The following is a 23,024-nucleotide window of genomic DNA, read 5'->3' on the forward strand; positions in this document are numbered from 1 at the left end:
GGACGTGTGGTTGTGGGGGTCTGTGCGTGTGGCCGTATCTAAATCTGGAAGCCTCCAACTATAACAGTGCCACCACCAGACACTAACCCTTCTTTGTTAATGAGTAAATCATTTGCACCTAAAAACAAAAGTCCCATGCTGTACAACAACCCCTATCAATCATGTCTTCCAGCTATACAGATCCTCGTCAATAACGATGAAGGATGCTTGTTGACCTGCAAAAAAAAAAAAAAAAAATCAACATAATTGATCCCAAACAAGCATTTGCCCATCCATCATGAATGATACTTTGTCATTTGCCTAATAGGTTTATTTCCTGTGATCCTCAGCTCCATCTAGTGGGCATAATGTGGTATTTTCCTAGAGCACCTCAATGCGGAAAATACAGCCAATTACTAGATGGAGCTGATGATTATAGGATTAAACATACCGTATTTTCTGGCGTATAAGACGACTCGGCGTATAAGACGACCCCCTAATTTTCCAGGAAAAATTTTGGTTTTGGGATATACTCACTGTATAAGACTACCCCCTTCCTACTAGTCTTTCTGGAAGCTGAGGGGGAGCCAGAACAACCGCTGACAGAAACAACCGCTGACAGAAACAGGCTTTTTTCAAGCCTCACTATGCCATTACATGCCCCCACTGTGCCATTACTTGCCCCCACTGTGCCATTACTTGCCCCCACTGTGCCATTACTTGCCCCCACTGTGCCATTACATGCCCCCACTGTGCCATTACATGCCCCCACTGTGCCATTACTTGCCCCCACAGTGCCATCACATTACATGCCCCCACAGTGCCATCACATTACATGCCCCCACAGTGCCATCACATTACATGCCCCCACAGTGCCATCACATTACATGCCCCCACTGTGCCATCACATTACATGCCCCCACTGTGCCATCACATTACATGCCCCCACTGTGCCATCACATTACATGTCCCCACAGTGCCATCACATTACATGCCCCCACAGTGCCATCACATTACATGCCCCCACAGTGCCATCACATTACATGCCCCCACAGTGCCATCACATTACATGCCCCCACAGTGCCATCACATTACATGCCCCCACAGTGCCATCACATTACATGCCCCCACAGTGCCATCACATTACTTGCCCCCACAGTGCCATCTCTTGCCCCCACAGTGCCATCACTCACGTTTTGCAGGCCGGTGACAGTCTCCGTCTGCTGCGAGCGTCCATGATTTCAAAGCCGCGCCGTCTTCTCAGCGTGTCCTGTGATTGGCGGAACACACATTTTCCCAGTAGCGCCTCTGTTCTGTGTTCCGCCAATCACGGATGCCTTCTCATCTCGTCCGAGGATGAGAAGGCATCCGTGATAGGCGGAACACAGAACAGAGGCGCTGCTGGGAAGATGTGTGTTCCGCCTATCACAGGACACGCTGAGAAGACGGCGCGGCTTTGAAATCATGAACGATCGCAGCTGCACGGAGACCGTACCCGGCGTATAAGACGACCCCCGACTTTGGATGCATTTTTTTGCATCCAAAAAGTTGTCTTATACGCCGGAAAATACGGTAACCTTTTTGTTTTTCTGTTGTCACTTACTGTTATATAACTTTTTTTATTTTGAATATGCACACACCAGATCGATATATATACACCTGTAATCCTTATACAGCTGCTTGAGAGCAATAAAAAGAGTTAATAACAAATAATCGATCATTATCTCTCGCTTTGAACCGCAGAGGATGTGTTACCACATTGGGGAAAAACGTCAATGTCATTAATATTTATAAGACCTCTATGCCCAAAACGACACAATTTTCATTATCTGGAGAAGGTAATAGATCATTCATTGATAAATAATGCAATAGATGATCCAATGAGAATATTGTATATAAATCTTAGGAGCTGGGAGCTGAACCGTTATCACTGACCTCATCATTTACAAAGTAAAGGCTATGAGGGTATCACTCATTAGGACTTGTAATATAACATGGAGGTATGAGGGGCCTCCTCATTGGAGATCATAATATAACATGGAGGTATGAGGGGCCTCCTCATTAGAGGTTATAATATAACAGGGGGAGGTATGAGGGTCTTGCTCATTAGAGGTTATAATATATTAGGGGGAGGTATGAGGGTCCTGCTCATTAGAGATTATAATATAACAGGGGGAGGTATGAGGGTCCTGCTCATTAGAGGTTATAATATAAATAAGAAAAAACAAGCTGCGCAAATATTATAAGTGTCGACCACTGAGTGGACAATCGAAGATGAAGAAGGTCTCCAAAGAGAATGTAGAACCCAATCTTAGTGAAATTCAATAAAAAATTTGTCCTCAAATAAAATTGAGTCTTTGTGACAAAAATAAATGAAAAGTGATTCAAAGAGTGATCGTCTCTCTCAAGATGTGTTGCTCCTCTAGAGGAAACAAATGGTGTAAAAAACACCACGAAAGGTGACCAGATAGTAAAGAGGATCTTCCACCACAGTGATTATCAGCTTCTTACCAGATGAGAAGATCCCAATTAGAGATCTTCTGTGAGCCTGTGGCTATAAACCCAGCCTCAAGGTTTGTCTGGCAAGGATGTCTTCACCCCAAATCTCACGGATCCCCTGCCGTTCAGGACGATGTTGATCACACCCAAACAAGAGGAAAGGAAAAAAGGGCGCACATAGCGTAATCCAATAATAAATGTAATAAAATATGAAAATTAAAAACACACTCACATTTGAGTAGATATAAAATCGCGTATAAAAGTTCTATAGCCGGCCGGCTAACACAGCCGTTCACTCCGGGACTCAATGTAACACAGTGGCGTCAGCACGCCACTTTACCCTACGCCGTTTCGTCTTCGTAGACTTCGTCCTGGGGCCAAAATCCATTTCTTTCCAGGTTATAATATAACACAGGGAGGTATGAGGATCCTGCTTATTAGAGATTATAATATAACAGGGGGAGGTATGAGGATCCTGCTCATTAGAGGTTATAATATAACAGGGGGAGGTATGAGGGTCCCACTCATTGGAGATCATAATATGACAAGGGGAGATATGAGGGTCCCCCTCATTAGAGGTTATAATATATTAGGGGGAGGTATGAGGGTCCTGCTCATTAGAGGTTATAATATAACAGGGGGACGTATGAGGGTCCTGCTCATTAGAGGTTATAATTGGTGTCAGTGATAACTCCCAACACTGGTGTCAGTGGACACAATAATAACCCCCAATATTGGTGTCATTGGACACAATAATAACCCCAAACATTGGTGTCACTGGCCGCAATAATAACCTCCAACATTGGTGTCACTGGACAAAATAATAACCCCCAACATTGGTGTCATTGGACGCAATAATAACCCCCAACATTGGTGTCACTGGACGCAATAACCCCCAGCATTGGTGTCACTGGACACAATAATAACCCCCAATATTGCTGTCATTGGAGACAATAATAACCCCCAACATTGGTGTCATTGGACACTATAATAACCCCCAACATTGGTGTCATTGGACACAATAATAACCCCCAACATTGGTGTCACTGGACACAATAATAACCCCCAGCATTGGTGTCCCTGGACACAATAATAACCCCCAACATTGGTGTCACTGGCCGCAATAATAACCTCCAACATTGGTGTCACTGGACAAAATAATAACCCCCAACATTGGTGTCATTGGACGCAATAATAACCCCCAACATTGGTGTCACTGGACGCAATAATAACCCCCAGCATTGGTGTCACTGGACACAATAATAACCCCCAATATTGCTGTCATTGGAGACAATAATAACCCCCAACATTGGTGTCATTGGACACTATAATAACCCCCAACATTGGTGTCATTGGACGCAATAATAACCCCCAACATTGGTGTCACTGGACACAATAATAACCCCCAGCATTGGTGTCCCTGGACACAATAATAACCCCCAACATTGGTGTCATTGGAGACAATAATAACCCCAACATTGGTGTCACTGGACGCAATAATAACCCCCAACATTGGTGTCACTGGACACAATAATAACCCCCAACATTGGTGTCATTGGACACAATAATAACCCCCAACATTGGTGTCACTGGACACTATAATAACCCCCAACATTGGTGTCATTGGACACAATAATAACCCCCAGCATTGGTGTCACTGGACGCAATAATAACCCCCAACATTGGTGTCACTGGACGCAATAATAACCCCCAACATTGGTGTCACTGGACGCAATAATAACCCCCAACATTGGTGTCACTGGACGCAATAATAACCCCCAACATTGGTGTCACTGGACGCAATAATAACCCCCAACATTGGTGTCACTGGACACAATAATAACCCCAAACATTGGTGTCACTGGACACAATAATAACCCCAAATATTGGTGTCACTGGACACAATAATAACCCCCAACATTGGTGTCACTGGACGCAATAATAACCCCCAACATTGGTGTCACTGGACGCAATAATAACCCCCAACATTGCTGTCATTGGAGACAATAATAACCCCCAACATTGGTGTCACTGGACACAATAATAACCCCCAACATTGGTGTCACTGGACACAATAATAACCCCCAACATTGGTGTCATTGGAAACAATAATAACCCCCAACATTGGTGTCACTGGACGCAATAATAACCCCCAACATTGGTGTCACTGGACGCAATAATAACCCCCAACATTGCTGTCATTGGAGACAATAATAACCCCCAACATTGGTGTCACTGGACGCAATAATAACCCCCAACATTGGTGTCACTGGACGCAATAATAACCCCCAACATTGCTGTCATTGGAGACAATAATAACCCCCAACATTGGTGTCACTGGACACAATAATAACCCCCAACATTGGTGTCACTGGACACAATAATAACCCCCAACATTGGTGTCACTGGACACAATAATAACCCCCAACATTGGTGTCATTGGAAACAATAATAACCCCCAACATTGGTGTCACTCGACACAATAATAACCCCCAGCATTGGTGTCACTGGACACAATAATACCCCCCAACATTGGTGTCACTGGACACAATAATACCCCCCAACATTGGTGTCACTGGACACAATTATAACCCCCAACATTGGGTAACCCATGGGTCATGTGTTGGGCTCCAGAGGTCTGTTTGTTGTCCTCTGATCCTGAATTCCCATATCCAGGACTTCTCTCGTGCTGCATCTTTATCCTGGAATGCTCCTCTTTGGCTTCTGGGGCTCATTATTCCCGATCCCAGGTGTTCCTATGTGGCCTGTCCCAGGGGGGGTCATTGACCAGAACTATGGATGTATGGGGGGGTCAGAGTGACAGCCAGGGAACTAGCATTTTCAGAATAATAAGCCGACAATGGATGGACGGGTCTATGCTTTTTCAATTCACTCATTCCATTATATGTGGCCTTCCGGACGGTCATGGGGAATGGCTGCCAGGGGGGCATCATGTGACCCGGGTATAATCACGAGGATTAGGAAAACTATGACGGTTTGCACAGCCATATGACCCTTTTAATCAAAGAGATTTGGTTAACTATTCTGGTCCCGGCGTGATGATGCAACCAAACCCCGGCTCTATGCAGTCTGCCTGAGAGTGACTCTATAAATAGAAATCTATTTATAGAATGGCGGTGTTGCTAGCCCCCCCCCCCCCCCCCATACTCCCATCCCCCATACAGTCAGCACTCCTGTACAGTCTATAGGAGGTAGACTTCACATATGTCAGTTCTTGAGCCCATCCCCCATCCTATGCGCCATTGTTTTATGCTTTTGTGGAATTTTCTCCTCGTTGCGCAGCTCCTTTCTATCTCTAGTAGAGTGTACGGTACAGTCTACATTCCCCCAAATTATACATTTAAAGCTGTACCCTAGCCACAGAGGACATACATATAAGGGGGGGGGGGGGGGGTCTTTAATCCCATCCAGTTCTGAGATTTACACAGCTCTGCCACGCAGTACAGTCCTGTCTGGCAGAGGAGGGGACCTGAGTTACATAACGCGTTTTGTCCCTCTCCCCAGCCTGTGATTGGACAGTGCAAGAAGAAGCAGCAGACTATTGAGCCCACCTCTCTGTTACTCTCTTCTTTCCTCCTATCAGCATGCAAGTACAACCCTGTCTGGCAGGGGAGGGGAGCGAACTGTACTCTGCTGCAGTTTCATTTTAATTTACAGGCTTTGTCCCTCCACTACCCCCAATTCCATCCCTGCCCCCCCCGATCCCATCCCAGCTCCATTCTCCCCCCTCGATCCCAACCCATCTCAGCTCCATCCATCTCCCATTCCCATTTTAGCTCCATTCATCCACCATTCCAATCCCATCCAAGCTCCATGCACTACCACAATCCCATCCCGGCCCCATACATCCCCTCTCCCCGATCCCATCCTGGCTCCATCCACCACCCCAATCCCATCCTGGCTCCATACATCTCCTCTCCCCGATCCCATCCCATCTCAGCTCCATTCATCTCCCATTCCCATTTTAGCTCCATCCATCCACCATTCCAATCCCATCCAAGCTCCATCCACTACCCCCAGTTTCATTCCTGCCCCCCCGATCCCATCCCAGCTCCATTCTTCCCCCCCGATCCCATCCCAGCTCCATTCTTCCCCCCCGATCCCATCCCATCTCGGCTCCATGCACTACCCCAATCCCATCCCAGCCCCATACATCCCCTCTCCCTGATCCCATCCTGGCTCCATCCACCCCCGCAATCCCATCCTGGCTCCATGCACTACCACAATCCCATCCCGGCCCCATACATCCCCTCTCCCCGATCCCATCCTGGCTCCATCCACCACCCCAATCCCATCCTGGCTCCATACATCTCCTCTCCCCGATCCCATCCCATCTCAGCTCCATTCATCTCCCATTCCCATTTTAGCTCCATCCATCCACCATTCCAATCCCATCCAAGCTCCATCCACTACCCCCAGTTCCATTCCTGCCCCCCCCGATCCCATCCCAGCTCCATTCTTCCCCCCCGATCCCATCCCAGCTCCATTCTTCCCCCCCGATCCCATCCCATCTCGGCTCCATCCATCTCCCATTCCCATTTTAGCTCCATCCACCATTCCAATCTCATCCAAGCTCCATGCACTACCCCAATCCCATCCCAGCCCCATACATCCCCTCTCCCTGATCCCATCCTGGCTCCATCCACCCCCGCAATCCCATCCTGGCTCCATGCATCCCCTCTCCCCGATCCCATCCTGGCTCCATCCACCACCCCAATCCCATCCTGGCTGGCTCCATACATCCCCTCTCCCCGTTCCCATCCTGGCTCCATCCACTACCCCAATCCCATCCTTGACCCCCCCTGATCCTATCCCAGCTCCATCCTTCTCCGTCTGATCCCATCCCATCTCAGTTCCATCCACCACCCCAATCCCATCTCAGCTCCATCCATCTCCCGATCCCATCTCAGCTCCATCCACCACCGCAATCCCATTTTAGATTCATCCACTACCACAATCCCATCCAAGCTCCATCCACTACCCCAATCCCATCCTTGCCCCCCCCCCCCGATCCTATCCCAGCTCCATCCACCACCCGATCCCATCCCAGCTCCATCCTTCTCCGTCTGATCCCATCCCATCTCAGTTCCATCCACCACCCCAATCCCATCTCAGCTCCATCCATCTCCCGATCCCATCTCAGCTCCATCCACCACCGCAATCCCATTTTAGATTCATCCACTACCACAATCCCATCCAAGCTCCATCCACTACCCCAATCCCATCCTTGCCCCCCCCCCCCCCCGATCCTATCCCAGCTCCATCCACCACCCGATCCCATCCCAGCTCCATCCTTCTCCGTCTGATCCCATCCCATCTCAGTTCCATCCACCACCCCAATCCCATCTCAGCTCCATCCATCTCCCAATCCTATCTCAGCTCCATCCACCACCGCAATCCCATTTTAGATTCATCCACCACCCCAATCCCATCCAAGCTCCATCCACTACCCCAATCCCATCCCGGGCAGCATCCATCCCCTCTCCCTGTTCCTATCCTGGCTCCATCCACTACCCCAATCCCATCCTTGCCCCCCCCCCCCCGATCCTATCCCAGCTCCATCCACCACCCAATCCCATCCCAGCTCCATCCTTCTCCGTCTGATCTCATCCCATCTCAGTTCCATCCACTACCCCAATCCCATCTCAGCTCCATCCATCTCCCGATCCCATCTCAGCTCCATCCACCACCGCAATCCCATTTTAGCTTCATCCACCACCCCAATCCCATCCAAGCTCCATCCACTACCCCAATCCCATCCCGGGCAGCATCCATCCCCTCTCCCTGGCTCCATCCATTACCCCAATCCCATCCTTCCCCCCGATCCTATCCCAGATTCATCTACCACCCCGATCCCATCCCAGCTCCATCCTTCCCCCCCTGATCCCATCTCGGCTCCATCCACCACCCCAATCCCATCTCAGCTCTATCCACTACCCCAATCCCATCCCAGCTCCATCCACTACCCCAATCCCATCCCTGCCCCCCCCCATCTTATCCCAGCTCCATCCACCACCCTGATCCCATCCCAGCTCCATCCTCCCCCCCCCCTGATCCCATCTCGGCTCCATCCACCACCCCAATTCCATCCCAGCTCCATCCACTACCCCAATCCTATCCCTGCCCCTCCATCCCATCTCAGTTCCATCCACCACCCCAATCCGATTTCAGCTCCATCCACCACCCCAATCCCATCCCAGCTCCATCCACTACCCTAATCCCATTCCGGCCCCATCCACCCCCAATCCCATGCCGTCTCTATCCACTACCCTAATCCCAGCCCCACCAGGTGACACCAACTCTAGTTACGCTACTGCCCCCTGCTGGGCCCCTCCCACAATTCTGCTCTCAATGTACAGAACAGTGATGATATCACTGCTACTTTTACTAAGCAATATCTGGCTTTGCAAAGGAATTTTGCTGCACACAAAGTGGATTTCTATCCTTTGTGGCTATTGAGTAATGGACTTCAATAAAAATGCGATGTGATGTGTGCCGTGTGCGGTGAAGGCATGTCGTCACGCCGTCCTCTGGTAAAGTGGCGGCCTCTCCTCCCAGCTGTTTATGGAAAAAAAATGGGCTATTTTAAGACGCCCAAGCCCTAAAAATAGGATTAGCTTAATGCTAAGAGGGATTCATCTTTTTTCATTTGCAGTGTAATTGTTTGATGTATCACTTTCTGGTTGATTTTCATACGAAGGTGAAAAAAGAGAGAATGCATTTCTGCATCGGAGTACAACGCCCCGAATCCGCGCGACCGAGAGGCGCTGTTACAGCACAGGCCTCTATAACACAATTGCCAATTTTAATGGCAAAAAGAAAAAAGGATTGCACAGTTTTTTTTTAATAAAGTCTTTCCATTTTCATTACATATCTCATTTTAGGCCCAGCGATGTCATCAGTGGGTCTCTGTACTTCTGTATACAATGCAGGTAGATCATGGCTGGTGGGAGGGGTCTGTATACCTTATATTAGACCCTGTGATATCTTCACTGGGTCTTTGTGGTTCTCTATCCACTTGCTGGCCAGGCCTTTTCTGAAACTTTTTTTAAGTTTAAATCTCTGGGCCAGATTCAGAAAGGAGATACGACGGCGTATCTCCGGATACGCCGTCGTATCTCTGAGTGTGCGGCGTCGTATCTATGCGCCTGATTCATAGAATCAGTTACGCATAGATTTCCTTAAGATCCGACCGGCGTAAGTGTCTTACACCGTCGTATCTTAGGCTGTATATGTACGCTGGGCGCTAGGTGGCGCTTCCGTATATTTACGCAAGGAATATGCAAATGAGCTAGATACGCCGATTCAGAAACGTACGTCCGGCCGGTGCATTTTTTTACGTCGTTTACGTTAGGCTTTTTCCGGCGTAAAGTTACCCCTGCTATATGAGGCGTAGCTAATGTTAAGTTTGGACGTCGTTCCCGCGTCGAGTTTTTAAAATTTTACGTCGTTTGCGTAAGTCGTTCGCGAATAGGGTTGTACGTAAGTTACGTTCACATCTAAAGCATTGACGATTTGCGGCGTAATTTCGAGCATGCACACTGGGATTTTTTCATGCGCCGTTCGTAAAAAACGTCAAATACGCGGGGTCACAGTTAATATACATAAAACACGCCCACATCATCCACATTTGAATTAGGCGGGCTTACGCCGACACTGAATACGGAACTTGCGCCCAAATTTACGGCGGCGTACCGTATCTGAGATACATTACGCCCGCAGAAAGATAGGCTATTCTATCTGAATCCGGCCCAGTATTTTTGGCACATGGTGCAAGGTACATGGTAGCAGTGCTATCTTCCCTGAATGGACCTGTTACTCTGCATGCACCATATTAGGTATATTCAGTGTTTGTCACAGCTGAAGACAGTGGCGGTAATTGTCCTCCATGATGTTTCCTTTGACTTCAGGCAGTCTTTACAGTTCAACTGCTTTTAGGTTTTGAACAAAACTTGAAGTTATCAGTCTTATACACAACTAATGAGCCTCTTATAACTTCTTTCCTCTCCCAAGGTGTTGTCCAATATAGCCATCTACCTGTGCACAATCACTGTCGGCATCATGTCCTACTACATGGCGGATCGCAAGCACCGCAAAGCCTTTCTGGAAGCACGCCAGTCTTTGGAGGTCAAACTCAATCTAGAAGAACAAAGCCAACAACAGGTAACAAGTAATCTATACCTTGATTACCAACAATTTTTACCATTCTTCTGGCCTTCTTTGTATATGTGTGTGTGAGCAATGGATCAACAGCTAAAATCACAACAGAAAAAAACTAGGTGGTTAATCAAGGTGATCTATCAAGGTGGTCCATCAAAATGGTCAAGGTGTTCCATCTAGGTGGTCCATTAAGATGATCAAGGTGGTTCATCAAGAAGGTCAAGGTGGTCCATCAAGTTGGTCTCAAAATGGTCAAGATGGCCCAAAGTGTTCCATCAAGGTGGTCCATCATAGTATGCCATCTACATTTGATACGACCAAAACAAAAAATGGGATGGATGGAGACTAGGTGGTCAATCAAGGTGATCCATCAAGATGATCAGGGTGGTCCATCAAGATGGTCAAGGTGGTCCATTAAGATGATCAAGGTGGTCCATCAAGGTGGTCCATTAAGATGATCAAGGTGGTCCATCAAGAAGGTCAAGGTGGTCCATCAAGGTGGTCCATCAAAATGGTCAAGGTGATCCATCAGAGTGGTCCATCAAGGTGATCCATCGGAGTGGTCCATCAAGGTGGTCCATCATAGTGTGCCATCTAAGTTTGATACAACAAAAATGGTAATAAATCTAATTTTCAACAAGATGGGATGGATGGAGACTAGGTGGTTAATCAAGGTGATCCATCAAGATGGTCAAGGTGGTTCATCAAGAAGAACAAGGTGGTCCGTCAAGTTGGTCCGTCAAAATCGTCAAGGTGGCCGATCAGAGTGGTCCATCAAGGTGGTCCATCATAGTGTGCCATCTAAGTTTGATATGACCAAAACAAAAAATGGTAATAAACCTCATTGTCAACAAGATGGGATGGATGGAGATAAGGATGGGAAGGGTAGAAATGGAGTTGGGTGCATACATGAATTGTAGAGGGAGAGAGTATCCAAGACCCGTTACATCTGGTCATGGTATGCATCCAAACATATCAAGATATATTAGCCTCTTCATGATCAAAATCCGCCTTTTTAAGTTCTCCTTGCGCTGAGAGCCGTAATTAACCTTGCAGCAGAGAACTAGGAATATGCAACTGTGTGTGTTCCTAGTTCCCAGGCCCAATGTCAAACAGAAAAATGGTCATAGAGTTATTGTCAAGTTTACTGATGCATGATGGCTCTGCTAAACTTAATTTGGGCTTCTATGCTTCAAAAAACTGTGGTCATGAAAGGTTTAATAAAGAGTAGAGTTATAGGAAGGATAAGTAGAACATTTACATGTATCTAGGTGTCATATTAAATTAAAAAAATATTTTATAAGGACTGGGTCTGTGAGGAAGAATTATTTGGGTCCAGATTGGGGTTACTAGAGGCCAAACTAATGAAGAGATTTCCTGCTTGGGATATTGCTGGTCTGGGTAACTGTTGTGGGATATCTATATAGGGGTTTTTATTGGATTACGTTTTAAATTGAACCCATTCTCTGTGGGCTTGTTCCATTCGAATTGGATTCTACCAGGGTATCCATCTACATTATGTTCTTTAAAATCTGGGCACATTCCTTTAGGTAGGTTGGTTGGTTGGGTAGATAGACTTTCACTGTCTCAAAAACTGCTTGGTGCCCAAAGGCAATTGTGTAAGATGTCCTTTTTCATTTTGGAGACATGCCAATATATCATGGATGATTTGTCCACCTGCAAAGAGGTTGATGCTCATGTTGTGTATGTTGTAAAGATCTTTTCTCAGTAGGAGGCTAAAACGGGGCATCCTTCAATACCGGACCTGGAGGTAATCACACTTTTTAGTTAAACACTGCCACCAGTGATCCGATGCCAGTGGTAAAAGTGGCACAACCTGAATGGTTCTGATACTGTCTCACCATCTACAAAGCAAAGACATCATAATTGGGTACAAGCGAAAATTAGTTGGGTACAGATTGGGACTACTAGAGACCATATTGCTGGTCTGGGTAGCTGTTTTTGGATATCTATACACAGTATGGTTTTATTTGGCTATGTTTTAAAATAGAACCCATTCTCTGTGGGTTTGTTTCATTCTGTTTTTGTACAAAGAGTTTTATTGAAAATACAGCTTAACAGGTTAAAGCTTAACTTATCGATACCGAATACCGATACTTTTTTTTAAATGTGTCCCCAAATGCAGCCATGTCCCCAAACATATGCAGCCATGTCCCCAAACATATACAGCCATGTCCCCAAACATATCCAGCCATGTCCCCAAACATATCCAGCCATGTCCCCAACATATCCAGCCATGTCCCCAACATATGCAGCCATGTCCCCAAACATATGCAGCCATGTCCCCAAACATATGCAGCCATGTCCCCAACATATGCAGCCATGTCCCCAAACATATCCAGCCATGTCCCCAAACATATCCAGCCATGTCCCCAACATATGCAGCCATGTCCCCAAACATATGCAGCCATGTCCCCAAACATATGCAGCCATGTCCCCAAACATATGCAGCCATGTCCCAAAACATATGCAGCCATGTCCCCAAACATATCCAGCCATGTCCCCAAACATATGCAGCCATGTCCCCAACATATGCAGCCATGTCCCCCACTTATGCAGCCATGTCCCCAAACATATGCAGCCATGTCCCCCACATATGCAGCCATGTCCCCAACATATGCAGCCATGTCCCCAAACATATACAGCCATGTCCCCCACTTATGCAGCCATGTCCCCCACATATGCAGCCATGTCCCCAACATATGCAGCCATGTCCCCAAACATATGCAGCCATGTCCTCCACATATGCAGCCATGTCCCCAAACATATCCAGCCATGTTCCCCATATACGCAGCCATGTCCCCAACATATGCAGCCATGTCCCCAAACATATGCAGCCATGTCCTCCACATATGCAGCCATGTCCCCAAACATATCCAGCCATGTTCCCCATATACGCAGCCATGTCCCCAAACATATTGCAGCCATGTCCCCCACATATCCAGCCATGTCCCCCCACATGCAGCCATTTCCCCTCACATGCAGCCATGTCCCCCCACATGCAGCCATGTCCCCCGTACCTAAATGATGCCGCTGCCGCGTTAATCACCGCACAGGGAACATTACAGTCAGCTTTCGTTTGAATAGCTGTTTTCCCTGCCGCGCTGTGTATAGAGACACTCCCCCTTGCTCGCGATTGGACAGATCCGTCCAAGGGGGAGTGTCTATGCGCGGCGGGGAAAACAGCTATTCAAACGAAAGCTGACTGTAATGTTCCCCGCTCTGCGGTGATTTACGCGGCGGTGGCGTTTGCGACACACAACGGCGGCGGTTGCGGCGCCAGCGGGAAGTATTCTATTTTGGCATCGGGGGTATTTGCGGGAGTACGAGTACTCCCGCTAATACTCGGTATCGGTCCCGATACCGATACTGGTATCGGTATCGGGACAACCCTAGCGGCTATACCTCACATGTGTGGTTTGAATACCGTTTACAATTGTGTTCACTTCTGCGCGCAAGCTTGGTGGGACGGGGTGCGTTTTTTGGCTCCTAACTTTTTTAGCTGGCTCCTAGATTACAAGCAAATTTGTCAAACCCTGTGCTAGACTAGGTAGTGGTCTTGCAGAGCCATATGTAAAAACATGTGTCGAGAGGGAAATACAAAACATAACATTTCAAAAAGAGAAAAACTAAAAAGAATACATAAAGAAAGGTAGTATATACCGTTATTCAAAAGAAGCATTTTCTCACCATGTGTCCAATCCCAGTGGGACCAGGCCTGTGGGCCAGAGAGACATAAAAAAAAGATAGGCAGAAGCAGTGAGGAGAAGGAAGACCAGAAAATGAATAGGATAGGTGTGCAAGGCAGAGAGAAAGGGAAAGAAAAAGGGGGGTAAGGGAAGAAGGGAGCCCAGAGGCGTACTAGAGAGAGAGGAGCGCTGGGTCAAATCGTGAAGGGTGGTTATGAGCCACCCAAGGTTCCATTCTGTTCTAATGAGATTCTCTCAGGGTATCCATTTGCATCTTGTCATTTAAAATCTGAGCCCATTCCTTTTGGTTGGTTGAGCAGATAGACTTTCACTGTCTCGATACTGCTGGCTGCCCAAAAGCAGTTGTGTAAGATGTGCTTTTTTAATTCTGGAGAAGGGCCAATGTATCATTGATGAGTTGGCCACCTGCAGAGAGGGCATTGTTGAGGTTTGTTCTGAAGACCTTTTATTACTAGGAAGTTAAACTGGGGCATCCTTCCATACCTGATCTGGAGGTAGTCCCTTTTTTCAACATTGATCTAATGCCAATGGGAAGATGTGGCTCAACTGGAATGGGTCTGACCTTTTCCATCAGATATATCTTTATATATCTATGTGTGATATAAACAAAGCATAAATGGTAGAAAAACTGATTGTCAGCAAGGAACGATAGATTAATGTAAGGACGGAAATGGTAACACATGGGGGAGGGTACAAACATTTGGATTGTGGAAGAGGGAGAAGGTATACAATAATCATTACATTTGGTCGCAGTATACATCCAAACCTATCAAGATATGCATCCCCTTCATAGCCACAACCTGCCTATTTAAAGCGGTAGTTCACCCCCCCCCCCCCCGACACATTTTACCATCGAGACAGGCATTGTAGCGCGAGCTACAGTATGCCTGTCCCGATTTTTTTAACCCCGGACTCACCTTGTAATCGGAGATCGTATTTTTCGGCTCCCGCGGGGAATGGGCGTGCCTATGGAGAGGGAGGATGATTGACGGCCGGCCCTGGCACGTCACTCTCCCCGAAGACAGCCGGAGTAGGTCTCGGCTCTTCACGGCGCCTGCGCACAGGCTATGCGCACGCGTCGTGAAGACCAAGCCTATTTCGGCTATTTCCGGAGAAGCGTGACGCGCCAGAGCCGGCCGTCAATCATCCTCCGTCTCCATAGGCACGCCCATTCCCCGGTATCTTCAATCTACGAGAACAAGGTGAGTACGGGGGTAAAAAATTCGGGACAGGCATACTGTAGCTCGCGCTACAATGCCTGATTTTATGGTAAAATAAAAAAAAAATTTTTTTTTTCGTCGATAGGGTGAACCCCCGCTTTAAGTCCACATGAAAAATGTTCCTTATGTTGAGAACTGTAATTTTTTTATTTATTTTTAAAGTGTATTTGTGCGTGTACTCGAGAGAGGAGCCGGACTGCAGGAGTTGGGAGTAGGCAGGCCTCCCCCAGAGGCAATCTGCCACCTTTCTCCATGCCCCAGGTGGCAATGGTGGGTGTGTGAGGGGGTCCTCCCACACAGCCCGCCCTACCTGCTCCGCTTTGAAGCCCAATGGGGCAGAGGGACTCCCTATAAGGGAGTGAGAGGATCTAGCCCGCTCAACCAGCCCTGTTAGTCCTTCGCCTCTCTTTTTAGAGACCGCATGGTCAAAGTGCGTGCATGTTAACCCAATTTCGAGTATGTGTAAGTGTGGTGGTTTTTGTGGGAGGGGGTGGGCGTACTAAGCGCAGGCTTACCTCGCATAGCACACCCACCGGGAGCCGGGCTGAGACCACCAAACTCAATTCACATGTATATCACACAACGATAGATTAATGTAAGGACGGAAATGGTAACACATGGGGGAGGGTACAAACATTTGGATTGTGGAAGAGGGAGAAGGTATACAATAATCATTACATTTGGTCGCAGTATACATCCAAACCTATCAAGATATGCATCCCCTTCATAACCACAACCTGCCTATTTAAAGTGGTAGTTCACCCCCCCCCCCCCCGACACATTTTACCATCGAGACAGGCATTGTAGCGCGAGCTACAGTATGCCTGTCCCGATTTTTTTAACCCCGGACTCACCTTGTAATCGGAGATCGTATTTTTCGGCTCCCGCGGGGAATGGGCGTGCCTATGGAGAGGGAGGATGATTGACGGCCGGCCCTGGCACGTCACTCTCCCCGAAGACAGCCGGAGTAGGTCTCGGCTCTTCACGGCGCCTGCGCACAGGCTATGCGCACGCGTCGTGAAGACCAAGCCTATTTCGGCTATTTCCGGAGAAGCGTGACGCGCCAGAGCCGGCCGTCAATCATCCTCCGTCTCCATAGGCACGCCCATTCCCCGGTATCTTCAATCTACGAGAACAAGGTGAGTACGGGGGTAAAAAATTCGGGACAGGCATACTGTAGCTCGCGCTACAATGCCTGATTTTATGGTAAAATAAAAAAAAAAATTTTTTTTTTCGTCGATAGGGTGAACCCCCGCTTTAAGTCCACATGAAAAATGTTCCTTATGTTGAGAACTGTAATTTTTTTATTTATTTTTAAAGTGTATTTCTGCGTGTACTCGAGAGAGGAGCCGGACTGCAGGAGTTGGGAGTAGGCAGGCCTCCCCCAGAGGCAATCTGCCACCTTTCTCCATGCCCCGGGTGGCAATGGTGGGTGTGTGAGGGGGTCCTCCCACACAGCCCGCCCTACCTGCTCCGCTTTGAAGCCCAATGGGGCAGAGGGACTCCCTATAAGGGAGTGAGAGGATCTAGCCCGCTCAACCAGCCCTGTTAGTCCTTCGCCTCTCTTTTTAGAGACCGCATGGTCAAAGTGCGTGCATGTTAACCCAATTTCGAGTATGTGTAAGTGTGGTGGTTTTTGTGGGAGGGGGTGGGCGTACTAAGCGCAGGCTTACCTCGCATAGCACACCCACCGGGAGCCGGGCTGAGACCACCAAACTCAATTCACATGTAGCCGAGACCGGGATCCGAACCCCTAGCTGCAGAGGTGAATGGCTTGTCAGCGCAGTGCCAATCGCGTTGAGCCACCGCAGCTCCCTTTTGAGAACTGTAATTAACCTCACAGCAGAGAACTAGGAATGCCCATTTGGCCAAGAACTAGGAAAACGCGCATTCCTAGTTCTCTGCTTTGAGAACTGTAATTAACCTCACAGCAGAGAACTAGGAATGTGCGTTTTCCTAGTTCTTGGCCAAATGTCCAATCATTGCGTTGTTGTTAAGTTTACTGATGCATAATGGCTCTTCTAAACTTGATTTGGGCATCTAAAAACTTAGAAAAAGCTGTGGTCATAAAAGGTTTAATAAAGTATAGAGTTGTAGGAAGGATATGTAAGACATTTACAAGTATCTGCACATCATCTATAAAATAAAGACATCATAAGAATTGGGTCATAGAGAAAATGAGTCAGGTCCGGATTGGGACTACTAGAGGCCAAACTGTTGAAAAGATTTCCTACTTGGTTGGGGACATTCTAGTCTGGATATCTACACAGTATACGGTTTTATTTGGGTACGTTTTTTAAATGGAACCCATTCTCTGTGGGCTTGTTGAATTCTGTTTTAATTGGGTTCTACCAGGGTATCTCTTTGCATGACATCATTTAAAAACTGAGCCCACTCCTTTGAGTTGGTTGGTGGCTTGGTTAGTTGGTTGGTTGATTGGGCAGTCATGATATTGTTGGTTGATTAGTGTCATGATATTGTTGGCTGGAGAAGGACCAAGGGGGGATGTTCATGTTGTACTTTCCGAAGATCTTTTCTTTTTTTTTGTATTTCTTTTTTTTTTTTTCTTTTTTTTCTTTTTTTTATTAAATTTTCAAAATTACAAGAATATATTGTCAATAAACATAGACATTATAAATAGTAGCAGTTAAGGAGAACACAAGTTAGATATTTACATCAAGCTCCAGTGTTTTTTAGAAGGCAACAACAAAAGAAAAAAAACAGTAATTTGAGTTTAACATATGTTGACCATTATCTGGAGACTTGCTAAAATATATGCTTAGTGTTGAATTTAGTAATTAAAAACCAGATATAGTAATATATTAACAGTGTAAGGTAATATGAGAATACATAAAGAAAAAAATTAAGGGTCATAATTTCTAGACCTTGTATAATGTTGGGGTAATATATAATGAAGATAAACAGGGATTTATTGTATAGATATTAGGTTTGTACTGTTTCAATGGAGCTCTAAAGCTGAAATATACTGATAAATAAAAACATAAAAAAAAAGTAATGCTGCTACCATTTTTGCATATAATAACAACATATGCTAAGAAAGAAAAAAGAAGGGGGAGCTTCGGTGGCTCAACGCGATTGGCACTGCGCTGACAAGCCATTCACCTCTGCAGCTAGGGGTTCGGATCCCAGTCTCGGCTACATGTGAATTGAGTTTGGTGGTCTCAGCCCGGCTCCCGGTGGGTGTGCTATGCGAGGTAAGCCTGCGCTTAAATTGGGTTAACATGCACATACTTTGACCACACGGTCTCTAAAAAGAGAGGCAAAGGACTAACGGTGCTGGTTGAGTGGGCTAGATCCTCTCACTCCTTTATAGGGAGTCCCTCTGCCCCGTTGGGCTTCAAAGCGGAGCAGGTAGGGTGGGCTGTGTGGGAGGACCCCCTCACACACCCACCATTGCCACCCGGGGCATGGAGAAAGGTGGCAGATTGCCTCTGGGGGAGGCCTGCCTACTCCCAACTCCTGCAGTCCGGTTCCTCTCTCGAGTACACGCACAAAATACACTTTAAAAAAAAAAGAAAAAAAAAGAAAGAAAAAACAACAAAAAAAAACTAAAGAGGCAAGATAGAATAGAGGGAAGGGGAAGAAGAAGAGAAAAAAAAATAAAGATAGTATGTAGATAAGATAGAAAAGGTCAAAAGGGTCCCCGGGGTATCTTATTATGTTTGTCTTATGTTATTAGCATATTATATAGCTATTAGTAGTTATGTTACCAAGGTCTTAATAATGTGATGTCAAAGTTGGGAGGGAAAAAATGAGTCACCCAAGGATTCCAGATTTTTTCAAATTTTGCAATATTATCATTGGTAATGGCTTCCGTTTTTGAGTGGGTCATGGCTTGGTTTATTCTGGTTTTGGTTTCTGAGATCATTAATGTTGGGGTTTTCCATGCTTTGGCGATTGTCTGCTTTGCTGCCGTAGTGATTTGTAGAAGGAGTTTGAATTGAGTGTGGGAAATAGAAGTCGGTTTTAGATTTAGTAGTGCAATTGAAGGGTCAGGTTTGATTGTTTTTTTGAATAAGGTTGAGAGGATTAGAAAAACCTCTTTCCAAAAACATTTTGTAACCGGACATTCCCAAAACCGAAGATCTTTTCTTAACAAAAAGCTAATCCTTCCATACTAGATCTGAAGTTAATTACCGTTTTGAGTTAAACACCTCCAACGTTGATCCAACGCCACTATAAGGACATGGGTCAACCCAACTCTAGATACTTTTGGCTCTTTTTAACATTGTTGTCTGAGCATAGACCTATGTGTATCCCTAGCAATTTTAAATTGCTTGTATTTGTATGCACACCCGACTTCAGGAGTGTAAAAGGATAAACTGCAAGGTTCTGCACACTATCCAATAGCCCAACCCACTAGACCAACTTCAGTTTCCTAGCAGTCAAATCTTCTGTGGTGTCGGCGCTTAGTAAGGGTTGATACATCATCTTCGTAATCAACTGACAATGTACAGGCCTGAGCACTGAATCCTGGAAGGGGGTCACCCATTATTTTTGTAACTTATAAGGCCAACGTTTTTTCTGCCTATAGTTTGTAATTATACACGTGCATGGGGGCAGGTATGTTTACTCATCACATATTTTACTGCCTTTCACCAGCAAATTCCATACAAATTACTTAGCACCCAAAAATGATACTTGCGTCTGTATTGTCTAAAGGGGGCCATACTGGGAGGCAGATAGGAGGTGGAACCAATGGACATTGCTCGGAGGTAGGTAGGGGGTGAATTGGAAGGGGGGGGGGAGTACCTGCACCTATTCCCTGAGAAAACAAGCTCTGGGGAGATCGATAGACTTCTCTTCATATTTGTGGTTAAAGTGATTGTGACGGTAGTGGTAGATATCCCCGTAAAAGTCTTCCCTTCTCCCCATAAAGAAAATCACCCCAATATTCCACGAGGAGGGATATTCCTGGAATCACCCAATAAGCCACACATGGGTCACGCTTACTGCTGGAACAAGAGACACTTTAATGGTTTCTTCTCAGCTTTATATACAGTACCAGGCATTAAAGCAACAATGAGATCTCCACCCCCCTAATCACACACTAAGGCTAATTACTACAACATTCTAGACAGGTCGGCACCGGCCTATAATTATCATGTCTAATCACTGCACATTCCTTAATTAATGGCATCAAACAAACCACCTTCACACACTGAGTTTCCTAGGCAGACGTTTCGTCTCCGCATGCCACTTGACACCTATTCACACCTGAGCATCAATAGGTTTTAGACAGTGTTATCACACAATTAAAGGCCTTTCAAAAGCTAGCCTTATTTAACATATTAACAGTCTTCACAGAGAGATGAGTCACACATGAAATCACCTTTTCATCTAACACACAGCATTAAACTAGCAGGGAGAGAATTAGACTGAAGCATATTTGATATTTGCATAAAAGTCCGTCACAGTGATGACATCCAGGTACCTTCTATTTTAGGCCCCATTCACACGGACGGATCATTCAGGTCTGCCTGTCAGTTTTGACGGCGGACCTGAACGGCCGCTCCATGTATCCCTATGGAGCGTCGGATGTCAGAGAAGACATGTCCGCTGACATTCGACCCTATCCGATCCGCTAAAAACAGACGTATGCAGGGCACGTCCCCATCCGTCCTTGGCGGATCGGATCGGGTAAGATCTGATAAAAACGGACATGCTGTCCGTCTTCATCAGATCGCTCCATAGGAGACAGCGGTGCCCGACAAGCCCCTCCCCGCTCAGTGAGCAGAGAGGAGCTTGTCATCCGTCGGCTCAGCTGAGATCTGCGGACTGATCTCCCGCTGAGCTGGCGGGAGCAGGCGGACTCCATAGGAACAGAGTCCGCCTGTGTGAATGAGGCCTTAGGAAGGACTTCTATATCAGTTATGGCCCCTATATGATGTATCTTGGGAGCGAAGGGTGGTATATAGGTATGCAGAAGAAGATGTTGGGCTTAATGTACTAAAATTGTTGCGAATCTAGACTTTGATGATGGAGCGATTAGCTCCTGTTTTTACATGGGAAAAAAGGGAATCCAGACATTGAGGTGAGGGCAGCGCACGATCCGCAAGGGCAAACATAGCATTTTCTCAAAAATGGCAAATATACCCAAGTTTTCTATTTATAGAATCTAAGGGAGCCTTCAGTCAGTTGCTGCAGGAAGCGCAAACGCTTCCCCCGTCAGACTCTCTGATAAGTCAGACTAAAGCGTGCAAAGGTAATCAATAAGAACCTTTTCATGATTCCAATCCGAATCAGAGCTGGTTGATTACGAGTCGGGAACCAACAGATGTCCAGGAGACGGTAATGCTGCTGATAACACCATAATGGCTTTTATTTAGCTGACCGCGTTGATTAAGCGAACTTTGACCCCAGCCGGTGGCTGATGAGTTTACTAGCTCGGCCTGCTGCCAGTTCAGCACCTGCATCCGCTGCATTTCCAATTATCTCATCACTACATTGGAACTCAATACTGAACGATCACTGCGAATCTCAGAAAGCATGTACGCCGCCATTATGTGATAACGTTAAGCCCTGGTTCACACCTGAGCGTTTTATAGCTTGAAGCTTTGGAACCTGTAGCTTAACGTCTGACATTCAAAAAGGTACATGAGCTATTTTTGAAGTAGAAGGTTTTATGGCCCCAAAGACTTCAATGGGAGCTCCTGAAAATAAGAGTTATTAAAGCCAGAAAAAAAATATCCACCTCCCACGCTTAACCAATCCAACGCTCAATCAATCCAAGGCTCAACAGGGTTTCCATTATATCCCATGGTGCTCATTCACACCTGAGCATCCTGTGGCTTGAAGCTTGTCTCTCAAAACGAAAAAAATGACATGAGCTACGTATTTTTGGTCCACATAGACTTTAATTGGAGCACCTTAAAAATCGCATGTAACGTGCAAATTTAGCACAATTTTTTGCCTCTTTTTCTCCTATTAATTAGCTTTTCATTGGCCAACATGTAGGCAGGTGCAGTATACTTTCTCCACTGCAGGTGGCCCTCTTCCGAAAGTCAAGAGGAACATGGTTTCTCTATGGTTTCCTGGGTCACTGGGTAAGCTATCTATTTGGATGCTGCCACTCCATGTGACTCTAACAGCCATCTTGGGTCTATTTAACAGGGTTCCCATTATATCCTATGGTGCTCATTCACACCTGAGCATCCTGTGGCTTGGAGCTTGTCTCTCAAAATGAAAAAAACAACACGAGCTATGTATTTATGGTCCACATAGACTTTAATTGGAGCACCTTAAAACATGCATGTAATGGATGCTGCCACCCCATGTGACTCTATCAGCCATTTTGGGCCTATTTAATGACTCTGTTAAGACCCTCCCACTGTTAGTGAGATTTGACCACACCCACTTTTTGATGTGGTTTGGAGCGTGTGTGTAAGGGACG

General features: G+C 46.5%; 1 protein-coding gene across 1 annotated transcript in view; it reads left to right on the forward strand.

Moving 5' to 3' along the window:
* ADCY3 (adenylate cyclase 3) overlaps positions 1–23,024 on the forward strand; it is a 218,121-nt gene that overhangs the window by 38,228 nt on the left and 156,869 nt on the right. Inside the window, exon 3 of the mRNA XM_040348113.1 lies at positions 10,513–10,662. Within this exon, the coding sequence (XP_040204047.1) occupies positions 10,513–10,662 (150 nt within the window). The remainder of the gene's footprint in view (positions 1–10,512; positions 10,663–23,024) is intronic.

This window comes from Rana temporaria, chromosome 4 (assembly GCF_905171775.1).
Source record: "Rana temporaria chromosome 4, aRanTem1.1, whole genome shotgun sequence".
NCBI lineage: Eukaryota > Metazoa > Chordata > Amphibia > Anura > Ranidae > Rana > Rana temporaria.